Source organism: Euprymna scolopes, chromosome 23 (genome assembly GCF_053919585.1).
Source record: "Euprymna scolopes isolate OS-2025 chromosome 23, ASM5391958v1, whole genome shotgun sequence".
Taxonomy (NCBI): Eukaryota; Metazoa; Mollusca; class Cephalopoda; order Sepiida; family Sepiolidae; genus Euprymna; species Euprymna scolopes.
Window position 1 is genome coordinate 73,475,012 of NC_136504.1, and position 15,833 is coordinate 73,490,844.

A 15,833-nucleotide genomic window follows, 5' to 3' on the forward strand; every position below is an offset into this window, starting at 1 on the left:
TTCCTCTCCGCATGTTTGTTTGGCTTTTCAGTAGAAAAGCGAAACTAAAAATCAAAAGCAAACTGTGTTCCTGGCCTTTCGTGCTGATGCGCCCAGAAGCAATGAACTTTGATCAATGCAGGGGAAACCCCTCATATCAGATAATTGCTATTCATTTCGACATTCCCCATTTTGTGGGGAGCTAGTTTTCACAAAAAAAAACAAACAAATACGTAGAAAGCATAAAGCTTAACTGGTTCTGTGCGATTTCATTTTTCTATGGTGTGATGTTTGACTTAGAAAACCAGACGCTCATTTTTTAAGCATTTAATTTCAACCATTTTCACTTCTCTGCCCTCTTAGCGTCGCGGTAAGATGTCATGCTTTCTTTTCCGCCTTCGCCTCTAGGCTTTGGGTTTGAGCCTACCTGCCTAGCAAAAATTTTTTTTCTTCTTTGACAACTCAAAACCATTGGGCAATGCCGGACACCCCCGCTAGTCTATCTATGATATAAAAGCGAAAATGTGTGTTATTGTGTGCATTTTTTTTGTTTGTCCGGCAAAGGCTTTTTTGGTGGAGGCGCTTGTGAGGAGGTGGGGGTACTAATTTTTAGAACTTTTTATATACTCCGTAGATTATAATATCTCCGATTTACAAAAGGAAGTCATCTATCTTTTATTTGAGTGACTTTTACACACTATTTCCGCGCTATTTCTTGCTCTCACGTGTTTGTTTGTGTCTTCTTCTATATATATAAAAGCCAAATGTCTGTGTGTATGTATGTTTGTTTGTAACGCTAAAACTTTTGAAAGACGGAACCAAACTTGACAAATTTGGTATCATATCGAAGCCCCATCACCCGGATGACAAATATCGAAATTTCACATCAAACGGACCACTAGAAGTTGGTCAACTGATCAGATATCTTCGAGGGGGGCCCCCAAAAAACCTGTCATTATCTATATATATAAAAGACAAATGTTTGTTTGTAACGCTAAAACTTGAGATGAAAGATTCCTCTCCCCTAAGAATAAAACATATGTTCAATATCTGCTTTTGTTTTTTCATTGTTTATACGGTCCCGAGCAACGCCGAGTAGCCCTGCTAGTTCGTATATAAAAGCGAAACTAAAAATCGAAAGCGGTGTTCTCGACCTTTCGTACCGGCACATCTATTAAGCAATCAACTTTGATCAATCTGGAGGAAACTCCTCATATTAGACAATTGCTATTCATTTGGATACTCCCTTTTTTATAGAGAGCTGGTTTTCCCAAACATCTTGAGGAAACAAATATGCAGAAAGTTTCAAACTTTGCATGATTTCATGGCATGATGTTTGACCTAGAAAAGCAGACGTTCAGTTTTAAGCGTTTAATTTCAACCATTTTTACTTCCTCTGTATCTTAGCATAGCGGTAACATGTCACCTTTTCTTTTTCGACTTCACCTTCCAAAACTTTTTTCCTCCTCCCTACACACACACACCAACAAATACCAGGGCACCCCCGCTAGTCTATATATATAGAAGGCAAAACGTCCGCGCATGTTTCTGTATGTCCATGAAAGGCTTTTTTCGCTAGGGTTTTAGGAGGTTACATTTATTTAGAACTTATACTTCCAAGATTATAATATCTACGATTTGTGAAGGAACATCATCTCTACATTTATCTTGATTGACTTTTAAAAAATACCCTCTATTTCGTCCTTTCATGTGTTTGTCTTTTTTTTCATGTAAATAAAGCCAAACTAATCGAAACACAGTGAATCGCCTGGCTTTCCGGCCGGGACCTCCAGAAAGGCGATTAGCTCTAATCATTGTGGGGGAAACTCTTCATATCAGACAATTGCTATTCATTTGGAGAACTCCCCCCCTTCTCGAGGGAGCTGGTTTTTTCCAACATCGTAGGAAAGAAAATACAGGAGAAAGCTGAAAGCTTAACTGGCCTTCAGCCAACATTAGTTTCTGCGCGTGCATGATTCTTATTCATTTCAAGTCAACTTTTTGATCGAGATCAATAAATTTGAATTTTTTTCACTTCCTCTAACGTCGTAGCATAGCAGTAAGATGTCAGCTTTTCTTTCACTTCCTTTTCCGCCTTCACGTTGTGGGTTCTGGCCTGTCTACCTACTAACACTTTTTTGTTTCCAAACAAACACCTGGGCAATGATGGGCACCCCCGCTAGTTTATAATAAATATCCACATACATGTTTCATCTTAACCTATACTCATCAGTGTGACTATAACTGTACCATTAATTGCATGATTCCAACCCTGTGATAGACATAGAGGACCTACCTCAGAAACGTGCGAGAATCTCTCAGCAATAGGCTGAAAGACAGAAAAAGAAAAAAAAAAGAGCCCCAAGATGGCGGATGTTGTCTTTTAAAGCCTTCGGTCACGCGTAGATCTCTAGCAGTCTTATGTGGTATATGCAAATTGGGTGTGCCTGAAACATTATAAAAGGCGAGTCGCTAGGAGGAGTGGGAGAAGCGTTTAAGACCTGCAAATAGAGAACGTGTATCTCGTGTTGTATACAACAAACTCTACTCGACTTGTGACTAGCGAACCTCTGACGTTTTAGCCAAAAAGTGTTTTTGCTTTGCGTTAGACAAAGACTTCTGATACAAGCTATTTCGGCTGTATTCTAATCATGGCTCTAAGACAGTTTGACCTCAGACTCACCCCTGAGTTCAGTGGTGCAGCAACGGATGTTCCAATAGTAGAATGGCTAGAGGATGTAGAGTTAACATGTGAGCTGTGCGAGGTAACTAAGGTGGAGCGAGTACTGCCGCTGCGGCTGAAGGGTGCAGCTTGTGAGACGTATCGGCAACTCTTGGAGGACCAACGGAGTGATCTCGAGGAAATCAAGTGTGCCCTTCTAAAGGCTTACGGGACGGATTCGTTTATAGCATTGAAACAGTTCACCGCCTTCGGCCAGGGGAGACCGTGGATAAGTTTTTGACAGATTTGCAGTGGCTAGCATGCCTGGTAGGTGAAATGCCACCAGAGTGTTGGATAAAGGGAGCCTTCGTGAATGGATTGCCATGCCATGCAAAGGGACTTTTGCGAGCCTCAACCTGAATGGACAAGCTGTCCTTGAGAGGCCGCATATGCACCTACACCACTGCCTACAGCTAGCGAGAACACTAGAACTGTTAACTGTTTCAGATGCTGGGGCCCAAACCATTGGGCCCATGATTGCCTTTCATCGCGGTCAACAACCCAGAAGTCTAGCGGACCGCGGTGTCACAAATGCAAAAACCGGGGATACCTAGCTCACGCATGTCCGTGGAAACAGGCTAGGGGAGGAAGTTACAGCTCTAGTCTTCTCCCCAGATCATCATTAAACAAGGCGCTTGTGGACATGGGTTGCGCCCAGATACTTGTGTGCAAAGAACGTTGTGACACTTTGAAAACGATAAGAACTCCGGTGCTGACTGTAGGTGGGAGATCGTTGTCCTCTTGCGGAGAAGGTGTCATCCACATAAGCATCGGTAGCAGGCCTGAAGTAGCCGTGCAAGCTCTGATTATGGACAGGGAGCTACTTGGGTACGATTTACTCTTAGGAATGGACGCAATTGTGCAGCTGGGCAAAGTCGTAGTAGATGGAACCGGGAACGTGACATTCTCCCAACGCGAAGAGTGCATTTGCGCGACACTCACCCTAGATAAGCTTGATTTTCGTGCGTAGGTCGACCAGTGCACAAAGTCCTGGACTGTGGCGTGGAAGTGGTCGGACGAACAACTGCAGAGAATTTGTTCAACAGAGTGCCAGAGTACAAGATTTCCCCTGAAGTTCGCGTAGATTATGATAGGGAACTACAGACCTAGATCGACAACAGATGGCTGGTTCCTTACCCTGAGAAGGCATTGTGGCCTCCAACGTGTTTAATCCCACTAATGGCGGTCGTCCAGCCAAACAAACAAAAAGTGAGGCCTGTGCTTGATTATAGGGAATTAAACAAACACGTGGACCCCTTTACGACCAATGCAGATGTGTGCGCTGATAAATCACGGGAATGGCGGCAAGCAGGGTCTAATGTGTGCGTGCTTGATCTCGAAAGGCGTACCTTCAAGTGCATGTACACCAGTCACTATGGCCTTATCATACAGTTCTGGTTAAGGGGAAGAGATACTGTTTAACCCGTATGTGGCGCCATCAATTATGCAAACAATTGTTGACACCATTCTGGCTCAGGATGAGCGCATAAAGCAAGCAACAACGAACTCTACTCAACTTGTGACTAGCAAACCTCTGCTTGACGTTTTAGCCAAAAAGTTTTGTTGCTTTGTGTTAGACAAAGACTTTTGATACAAACCCTAAACAAAAGTCACTTTTAGATAGATATACCTACCTTTATAAGTTTTTGAAGAGCATCTGCATCCTTTGATAAGCTGACCACCTTTTTAAGATCTTTAATGGTGTCTATTAAACTTTCTACTGATTGTGTGTTTGTTGGAGCAACTTCATTTGGCAGTAATTTGAGCTCACCATTTTCTTTGTTCTCTCTGAGTTTACTTTTGAGATGAGCAATTTCTTTTTCCAGTTCTGAAATACGTTTGTCCTTATTTTCACATTTCACTCGAAGTTCTTTCAGCGTTTGTTCTAAACACCGAACATCTTGCTCATTTTTTTCCCATTCACATGGCAATCTACAAAGTAACTGCTCGTGTTGACTGCTGCAATCCAGTAAATTATTGGTACAACTTTTGTTTGGGGACATACTTCCCTCTAAAGCCATTGAATGCTGAAAAAAAAAAAGAGAAAAGCCAATAAATACATTTTTCTTTAAATAGACAGCAGTTATATATTAGCTACAGAAATACCATCCCAAGAACAGTTCATAAGATACACCAGATTTCATGTTAATGAATCTTAATAATGTTACACGTTGTTAGTACGAACAGAGTAGACAAAATTACTGTTCTATAAAAATAATGCAGGGCATTGTTACTTTTCTAAAACAGATCAACAAAGAATTGAGAAACAGGTAACACTTCACTATAATATTTATGAACATTTAAGCACTAGATTTTTCTCAAATTTTATTTAGTGAAATTTATACAATGTGCCTCTCAAATTTTGTTTAGTGAAATTTACTATTATCTGTGAGTACAGAGAGTGAACACAGTTTTTAGACTTCTCGACCCATGTATCAATATATTTAATCATGATTAGACAAAAATGAGAGTCACTGATTGATGTTATGTATCCAAAATGGCAGACAAAAATAATTCAGCAAATGGAGGTATTAGAAAATATTCATTTTATAACAAAATGGACGGTCACATTTTGATGTAGAAGACAAACATACAAAGATATTCATAATAGAAAAATATATACTGGTGAATATACATTTATTAATCAATTTGAAACAAGGGAACAAAATACAGTATGTAGGGGTTATGAAAGCTTGTTATGCTAGGCATTTCGAGGCCTAATGTTTCTCATCAGAAGAGGAAAGGAGGGTTTAAGTAAGAAGATAAGGATGTGAGGCACATTTTGTATAGATTGAATACATTAGAAAAAGAGAGAGAGGGTTATCGAGGGAATTATTAGATAATCATGGTACTTTAAATATGTTAGAGAAGGGTTTTAGTAAGATTAAGTGACAGAGGATGGAGCACGTTTTAGGGGGTATTTACTGTATATAAGGGATTTCATTTACTAATTAATCAATTAGGGTCCAATGAGAATGAGATGTGCCAATCTATACAAGTAAAATAAAGAATAAAAGGTAAAAAGGAAAAGTAATAAATAAAAAATAAGTGCAAGAGAAAAAAATACAGCATAAAAATTAAAAAATAAGGTCAAGTAAAAAAAAAAAAAAAAAGAAGAATTTGTAGGCAAGAGATAAAAAGGATTGCTGAGTAGTGTTAAGATGGTGCTATATATGGTAACAGAATCATCCAATAGGTTTGGTACAGGTGCGATAAATTCTAGTAAAAGCAGAAAAATATGGATGGAGGTTAATATATTGTGTTAGTATATTCCTTTGGATTTTTCTATGCTTTTACCACAACCCCATTCATACTTTTCTGCTTTTACTAGAATATATAAAATAAAATAACAATGAAAGTAGTAATAATTATAATAATACTAATATTATTAATGAAAGTGTTGCTAAAAAAAAAACAACAAAATCAAACATTGTCATCGCACTCTACAGATTACAATCATGTTGAAAAAAACAAAACAAAATTAAACATTAACAGATTAGTGTCGCTTTATACAGAAGACAATAACTTTGTTTTTTTTCTTTAACATGACATAGGTTTTTGACTATGTTGATTACAAAAATCTCATTTAAATTTGACAGAGGCAAGTACTTTGCAATGGTTGAGGGTGTCTATTTTGAAAGCCAATCTTAACATGAGGTGGTTGGGGTTGTCTATTCTGAAAGCTGTTCTTAACATGAGGTTTGGGATTGGCCACCAACATCAACCGTACAGGGGGAGGTTGCGTCAACTGGGTAACCCCGGTTAATGGGTCCTGCTAGTTATCTATATATATAAAAGCGAAAATGTGTGTATGTATGTATGTGTATTCGCTTTTTCTGTATGTCTACAAAAGGCTTTTTTCAGAGAAGCGGTCGGTCGGTTCACAATTTTTTAAAACTTTTTATATCACATATAAATCGTAATATCTTACAGTTAACAACAAAGCTCGCCTGTCTATTTAATTTGCTCGATTTTGGGAAGATAAATATTCAACATTTGTCGCTCGCTGCACGTGGGTTAGTTTTTTTCCTATAACATCTTGGGAAAATAAAAATTAAAAAAAGCATTCCGCAGTAAATGGAATACTATCCCGCAGTCAAACTTGACCTCATTCACTCATTAAAACGGGCACCTGCCAAATTCAAGTAATTAAATAAATTCAAACGTGCTTCCATTAGCATCTCGCGGTGGGGCAATGGTTAACGTCGCATGTTTTTTTTTTTCACACTTTAATTTACAACTTTGCCTCAACGGTTCGGGTTCAATCCTCATACTTACTTTTTTTTTTAACCCCCCCCCCCGAGTTTCCACACACACCTCCAAACACCCGGGTACCCCTCGCTAGTCTATATATATAAAAGCGAAAATGTGTGTATGTATGTATGTATGTTTGTATGTATGTATGTGTGTCTGCTAAAAATTTTCGACAGACAGAACAAAAATTAACAAACTTGGTATCATATTGAAGCTCCATCCTTCGCCCAAAAAATATCGAAAAATTGACCAAAAACGTTAATTTTTTCACCCTGAAATCAACAATTTTTTACAGGTCAACAAAAACCGTCCTCTCATGACGAGATCGGTTCTATGCATGCGTTAGATGACGTCATAACCTGATTTAGTTTAAATAGTTGAAGAACTGACTGAAGTCCATGTACGTTGTGTTAGCTCAGTTGGTTAGAGCGTTGGTTCATGATCTAAACGTTTTTGGATTCGAATCGTGGTGTGAGATGTCTTTTTTTTTTTTTTTCGATTTTTTAAATTTAAATATTGAACCAGTGTTATTTAAGCCATTTTTCATGTAACGTTCGTTTTTCTGTTTTTTTTTTTTTCTATACTTTGCTTATTCTTAGGTTTTCATTAACACCCTGACCGATCACACACACTCAAAAACACCCGAGTACCCACCAATTTTTTAAATTTTAATATCGAAACAGGCTTTAAGCCATTTTTCACATGTTTTTTTGGGGGGGGGTAGTTTTAACGTTCGTTTTTCTGATTTCTTTTTTGTTTTTTCGACTTTTACATTTAACATAATTCGTTTGCTTTACGTTAGTTTTTTTTGTGTTTTTTTTCGATGTTTTACTCAACACCTCCAAACACTTGGACAACACCGGGCACCCAAGCTAGTATATAATAAAGGAAAAATATAGAAATTTCAAAAAAGCCAATGAGTGCAGGTAGAGATTTGGTTGAGTTAAAGCATAGATCTTAATGTATTCATCCTTGGCGGAGAAGACTTGTGCATGGGCAGCAGCGAGATTACAGTCTGGGTAGGTAAGAGTGGCATTGGAGGCAAGCAGAAATGTCATCGAAGATGTGTGTTGGCTGCGTTTGACCAATGATGCCAGGCATATAAATTAGCTGAGCTCGATGCAACCGTCGTGGGAAGTAGAGGTCAACTTAGCCTTGATTCTTGGTCACTGATTCGGCATGCATGCACTGGTGGATTTCTAACAGCCTTACTGGGAAGGCATGAATACAAGGGCTGCTTGTGAGATGTTGGTTCGGCGACGGTTGGGAACCCTGAAATCACAGGTGAAAGAGTATGAATTGACCATGGATGTGATACTCGTATGGTTTTGTCAAAACCATGCAGATTGCCTCACCAGAGTACCATGCAAGTGGCTGGATCTGCTAAAGGAAGCTTGAAAGCTGCGCAGCAGTGGTTGGACGACTAAACCAAGACCAGGTAGCCAATGTCCATTGTCAAAACAGACATCCGGGTATGAAGTGAACTTTGTACTTCACCAAATTAATTAACTTGCAAGTGTCCAAAGAGAATGTGAAATCTATTGTAAAAGTTTGCGAAATTTGCCAGTCAATCAATCCGGCACCTGTTCGCTCAACAAGAGGGGCACTGAGTGCAAAAGACAACTGGAACAGACTGGCAATGGATATAGCTCATCACAACAGTGAGAATTTTTTTATGCTTATCAATTGTGGTCCATCTAGGTTTGCAGTATGGCAGCTGCTGCGTTGGCAAGACATGACTGCCATCATCCAACAGTTAGTGTCTTCCTTGAGAGTGGCCCACAAATGGAGATACTGACCAACCATGGCACTACATATACTAGTGGAGTTCAAGAATTTGTAGATAGTTGGGACATACATCTGCGGTTTCGATGTGCCTACTTGCCGAGTGGGAATGGGATCATCAAATGAAACCATATCGCAGCCGGGAAGGATTGTACAGTGTCTGAAGTGGTCTACTGGTACAACGTCACACCAAAAGATGATATTTCACCTTCAACAGCACCAGATGCTGCATTGCATAGGTACCATGTCAGGGTGAAAAAGGCATTGAAGCCAACCTGTTGCCCGAATTGGATGTGACTGGAGAGAAATTAAAGAAAGGAGATGTTGCTTGGGTCAATGTGTACATTAAGATATGGTATAGGATGCATCACTGCAATCAGTGCAGGTTGATGATGTGCCCTGTCATGTTAAAAACTTATAGCTGCAACACAATTGCAACCACCATTGGATAACGAAAGCGAATTGGATTATAAGACCAGTCGGTTAGGATTTACAGCAGCTTCAGCAGCATTGATTCAGATATAAGCAGCCTCTTCCAGCGGATGCGGTAATTCTTGACCTCAGACTGTGAACAAAAGCACATGTGAGGATGAAGTCTGTGCCGTTCCTCTTTGAAAGATGATTGCGACCTCCCTGCCTTATCTGTGATCATTAGATCAGGGGGAGTATAGGGAAAATGGTGGAAACCAAGGCAACTGCTTACTGTTAAAGCATTTGCATGTGTGTCATGTGGAATCAAGCTGCTGGGGGGGGGGGGTAGAATGAAGATGGCGACACCCACGACTTATAACTAGCGATCTCACAAAGTGACGCAAAACATTGCTGCTCAACTGAATAAAAGTAGGCTGCTGGGGAGGAGAAGAATGCAACAGACGGTTGTACGAGAATCCTTGGAGATGGTTGTTGCATGTCTTTCCTTTTTTTCCCTTCCTTTTTTGTGTTACAGAAAATATGTAGTTTGTGATGCGAAAGGAATTTTTTTTCTGAAATATAGAATTCAAAAGATGCATAATTTTGAATTCTATGGAATAAATATTCTTTTTTTATTTGATTTATTATTTTTGTAATTATTAATATCGATGTTATGTAAAAGTTTTGTTGAGACAAACATGCTAGTATTAGTATTAATTGTAGAAGTTGCTATGTTGTTTAATTATGTCAGAGTTTATAATGAGTGATGATTCAAGAAGTCTTCACCAAGCCGTTTTAGCTTGTATGAAGTTAAAAAAAAAATGATCATGTGATTATCATGAAAGAATAAGTGCATTTAGGTAATTGCTATTTTTTTTAAATATACATTTTATCCTTACCAATCCTTTTATTTAGTTCTTGTTGACTTTCACCAACATATCTGATGGTTTTTATTGCATGGGACAGTATATATTTCTGCATTTGATGTGTATTAGGAAATGTTTTGTTGTTTTGAGTATCTGCTTCATTTTTTTTTTTTTTTTTTTTTTTTTACATGGAGGTCACCACTTATCAAGGCCCGGAAGCTACTCGGGGATAAGGGTTATTGAGTGTACAGTAATCAATGGTATAGTATTGTAGTAATAGTTAGTATTGGAGATTCGATAAAGTGTCTTACTTAAGGGGGTGATTCATCAGAAATTTGTTTATGTTGGACTTGAAGACATTCAAGTTGTAGTCAGGTGGGAAACAGGCAAACGGAAGAGAATTCCACAGGCGTGCAGTTCTAAGAAAGAAGCTTTGTTCATGGAATCTACGTTTTGATTTAGGCACAGATAAAGAGTGAGGAAAATTACTGACAGTGGTTTCAGCTAGACGGTCGTTTTTTGTGAAAGATTGGTGAGGGGGGGACCAGAGATTGGAGCTCGAACGAGCGTTTGCCATGGAAATAACGATAAAACAAAGACAGGCTCGCTACATCTCTTCTGTGGAAGAGAGGTTGCAGGGAAAAGAAAAGGGCATCCCCCATTAAGCCACAAAGTCTATTTTGTACTCTGTCAAGGCAGGATAGGCTGTTTTTAGCAGCTCCTGCCCAAATGTGGCAGCAGTACTTCATCCTTGGACGTACTTGGCTTTTATACAGATAGAGAATTGCATCAGTAGTGAGATATCTTCTGGAGCGGCAGAAGAATCCTACTATTTTCCCAGTGACCTTGGCAACAGACTTGATGTACATGTTCCATTTTAGATCAGGAGTAAAGGTCAATCCCAGAAGCTTGTCAAAACATGAAGCCTCCCCAAGACGAGAGCCATCCATTTCAATTGATGTCAGATGGAGATCAGAGCGTTGATGATGTAAAGATAGGAGCTTGGTTTAAGATGAATTAAAAGTAACCAGCCACCTCTTCCCCACTGTACCACGCGCTTAAGATCAGAGGAGAAAGAATCAGAGAACTTTGTCATTTACAGCCTTTTATGTGTTGCTATAGATGGTCGTGTTATCAGCATAGATGTCAACGAATGATTTAAATGTGTTTTCAGAAATCATTAATGTAGATCAGGAAGAGAGTTGGGCCCAGGATGGCCCCCTGAGGAACTCCAGCATTAATACTGTGGGCCTATCAGAGAGAAATGATTTAATAATTGAGAAAACATTTCCAGTTATACCGTAGCTGGAAATCTTGTGAAGTAGGCCCTTATGCCATATCTTATTGAAGGCCTTTGATATGTCAAGAGCAATTGCCCTAGAAAGGAAGCCTTTGTCGAGAGATTCACTAATCCTATGAGATATAACCGTTAGCACATCTGCTGTAGATATAGCAGAACGGAAACCATGTTGCATGTCACTGAGAAGGTTATTTCTGCTGAGGTGGATGACTACTTCTTTATTTATTATGGATTCCAGCAGCTTACTCATGACACACAGGAGACTTATTGGTCTGTAGTGAGAGGACTTATCATCTGAATTTTAAATTCTAATAACTATGCTTTGTTTTGAAAAAAGAATTGTTGTCATAGACGCACAACATATTTTCAATAATTGACTTTTAAACATAAAACTTGATGAATAAATAATTTTCAGTTTTTCTTTTATAAATTTTAGAACATCCTACACACTGCATTTCGATGCTAGTACATCTAAAGATCATCTGTAAAATCAATTAAGTATTAAATTATCCCTTCCAAAATCTCACTTCCATTATCAGAATACGCTGATAAGGATTAATTATTTTTAAGACTCCAATAAGTTATTGCCATCTATGCTGCAACTCGTAACATTGAGGATCAATATAAAAATATAAAGATTATGTTTACAATTTACACGTTACTGTTGACCTTATTTCCTCAAGTGATTTTCTAATTATTTCAGATTATTGGAATGTCCGCACAGGCATAAAACAAATGATTTGCGACTGGAGAGTAATGTGCGAGGCTTGCAGCAAAACCAATGACTGCATCCAGATGATCATACAGATGATAAAATGCTTTGGATAATCACAGAACCCCCTTGAAAGAAAGGTTCTACTAAGATAATCATATTTTAAAAACCAAAACACTTTAAATCCTCAAAATGCCACCACTTTGTTCAGAAATGAATATATCAAATGAATTTATAAATAATAATGCACATTATATATTTTTAGAATTTTAAGCAAATAAATTGATAAAAATGTGGCCATTATAAAATGGCGTTTTCGTTAAGGTTTTGTCAAGATGATTTGTAAATGGTTGTACTGCATTTGTATAAAGAATTTTGTCATGAAATTTGAAAACTAATTAGAAGGGATGTCACTTTTAATAGTTTGGGGTGTCTGGAATACTTTTGACCACTCCTTTTTGTTATGTTAAAAATAAGACGAATATGACATGACATGATGAATATGAAACATTTTGAAAAAAAATTTTCTTTGTACACCAAGTAGTAAATAAACCAATCTTTTGACTGTTTTTATTCATTAAAAGTATACTTGTATGTTGGTTTCTTTTGTGCTAGTAGCTAGCAATTAAAGATTACCCTACTAAAAGATGAAGTAATAATTTTATTTGATTTAAAGTAAAAAATAATAATTTGATCAGCCGAGAAAGGAGGGAAATTTTCCATATTCTTACATCTATTTGCCTCAAATTCAGTGCACTTGTAAAAGTCCACATGTTAACTGTGTGTCATTTGATAATATGGTTTAGCGATGCATGTCTCTTCAATCAATTTTCGCTGGCAAGCAAAAGAGTGAGTTAATTTGTTTTTGTTTACAATTAATATTACTATCATTTATGACAGCAAACTTTGCTGATAAATCAGCATTAGAAAATCTATTAATCGGGTGTCAGCCAATTTGATAATCGGTACATCCCTAATTTCTTTATAAAAAAATTTTATTATTTAATAAAGAAATTTATATTATTATACTCTGCTCTACTTGTCATTGAGTACTGAAGTTTCATTGGATTGGATCTAGGAAACAAAAGCAATCCAATCAATACTATATCCATCTATATATATAAAAGCGAAAATGTATGTTCGCTTTTTGTGTATGTCCAAGAAAAGCTTTTTTCAGAGAAGCGGTCAGTCGGTTCACAACTTTTTAAAACTTTTTATATCACATGTAAATCGTAATATCTTAGTTAACAACGGAGCTTGCCTTTCTATTTAATTTGCTTGACTTCGGGAAGATAAATATTCAACAGTTTTCGCTCGCCGCATGTAGGTTAGGGCTTTTCCTATAATGTTTCCCCCTACCCCCAACGTCTTGGGGGTAAAAAATAAAAAGCATTCCCGCACTAAATGAAATGCTACCCCGCAGTCAAAAGTTGACCTCATTAAGTCATTAAAACGTGCACCTGCTAATTTAAGTAATTAAATAAATTTGAACGTGTTTCCATTAGCATCTTGCGGTGTCGCAATGGTTAACGTCGCACGTTTTTTTTTCACACTTTAATATACAACTTTGCCTCAAGGGTTCGATCCTCATACTTACCTACCAAAACATTTTTTTTTAAATTTTACCCCCCCCCCCGGAGTTTCCACACACACCTCCTGTCTGTTTAGATGTATGTATGTTTCTATGTCTGCCTAAAACTTTTGATAGCAGCAACAGATTTTCACTAGATCGGTATTGTTTTGAAGCTCGACCCTTCGGACGACAAATATAGAAGAATTAGCAAAAAACATTAATTCCTTCACCCTCAACTAGGCACTTTTCTACGGGAAGGGGGGGGTCGCTTTTTTCACCGATATTTTCGAGTCTTCCCCTCTTTTCGATTGTGTGCAGTCAGTACCAACCCTATTCAGGGTTTAACCGTCTTCCTCCGAAGAAGGAAGTTTCATGGGAGTATGAAATCCCCAGTCGCATGTATATCCCCGTTAAGGGAGATGACGACGTTAGGTTTTTGCAACTTTTTGCAGGGAGGTGTCGACGTCCTGCTGCATACAGCACCTGGACTTCCCAAATTGGTCACCCAGTTTTCGATTGACTGCCTTAATTTAAACCTTTGCCACTTTCGGTTTGGCGGTGGATGTAACGGCAAAGTTTTTGTTTTTTTCATGTTCTTTTTCTCCTTCGCTTACTACTACGATTTTTTTTGTTTGCACAACACACATCTCTAAACACCCGGGCAACGCCGGGCACCCAGGCTAGTCTATATATATAAAAGCGAAAGTATATGTATGTGTGTATGTTTGTGTGTCTGCTAAAAACTTTCGACAGACAAAACAAAAATTCACAAACTCGGTATCATATTGAAGCTCCATCCTTCGCACGAAAAATAGCGAAAAATTGACCAAAAACGTTAATTTTTTCACCCAGAAATCAACAATTTTCGACAGGGGAGGGGGGGGTCAACAAAAACGGTCCTCTCGTGACGACGACCGGTTCTACGCATGCGTCAGATGACATCATGACCTAATTTACTTTAAATAGTTGAAAAACTGATTAAATTTCATGTACGTTGCATTAGCTCAGTTGTTTAACCCGTTGGTTCATTATCTAAACGTTTTGGGTTCGAATCATGGTGTGAGAGTTTTAACGTTGTTTTCTTTTTTTTACTTCGCTTATAACAAACAAACCTGGTCATTGACCTCATTTGCTGAATAGCTTCCGTCATCGTCGCGCTCGACGACTTCCGTGCGTGCACCTGTCAATTTGGTTCTTACTTAAATAAATTCAAACATCTTTCAGTAACTCAATCTGGCTGGTGATTTTATTTTCAAACTTCGCCTCAGGGCTTCGGGTTCGATCCTACCAACTTTTACCTTTTACCCCCCCCCCCCCAACCGGTTTCTTTTTTATTTAACACCACCCACACCTCCAAACACCCAGGCAACGCCGGGTACCCCCGCTAGTCTATATATATATATATAGGAGAGAAAGAGAGACACATTTACTTCTTTATTAAAAAAAACAGATCCTTCCTTAAAGAAAAATGTACATGATTTATCTCCCATAAAAAATTGGTTAACTGTCCTAAAATGCTAGAATGGCCTGGAAATAGCAAATTATTTTACATTAATGTGAAACTAACTCCTACTCTAAATTCTAAAATTGCTGTTATTTTTGTTTCTATCAAGTCTTCAAAATGTCCACACAATTTCCCTTAGCCCTACTATTAACCCAAAGTCAGAGTGGCAAGCCTCCTCATCCTTCTATAATTGCACAAAAACCCACTTAAAATTACACAATCATTTTTAAGAAAAAAAAAAATGCACAGAATTTATTTCCCATAGAAAAAATGGTTAACTGCCCTAAAACTCTAGAATGGCACAAATGGGAAATTATTTGATATTACATTCTAAAATAATTTTCATTTATGTTTCATTAAAATTTTTGAGGGTTTTCACACGAATTGCCTAAATAGGTAGAATCACATTTTGGAGAGATGATCAGATGAAGGGGGAGGAGTAATGGAAGGTGTTAATACCAAAAATAAAAATATCAAAGAAATATGGCATTCATTTTTAAACAGTCCTAGTATTAGATTTCAGTTTTTTGTACATAAAATGCATTACAATTCAACTTTGAGTTATCTTTTTTTTTAATGGATACAGAGCATTTTTAAGAAATTGCAGCATATTTATATTCATTTACTGCAGATTATTTGGAAACCATTAATTTCTGGAAATTTTCAGTGTCATATTTGGATACCTGCCACAAAAATATACTTTGATAGCAAATTTTATTGCTTAACC

The 15,833-nt window shown here is 37.8% G+C and overlaps 1 protein-coding gene across 4 annotated transcripts in view; it reads right to left on the reverse strand.

Moving 5' to 3' along the window:
• Positions 1–15,833, reverse strand: part of LOC145246005 (uncharacterized) — a 200,439-nt gene that overhangs the window by 111,169 nt on the left and 73,437 nt on the right. For all 4 annotated transcript variants that reach the window (XM_080107808.1, XM_080107809.1, XM_080107807.1 and 1 more), the window contains one exon: positions 4,336–4,728. In XM_080107808.1, the coding sequence (XP_079963934.1) occupies positions 4,336–4,722 (387 nt within the window). In that variant the 5' untranslated portion in view covers positions 4,723–4,728. The remainder of the gene's footprint in view (positions 1–4,335; positions 4,729–15,833) is intronic.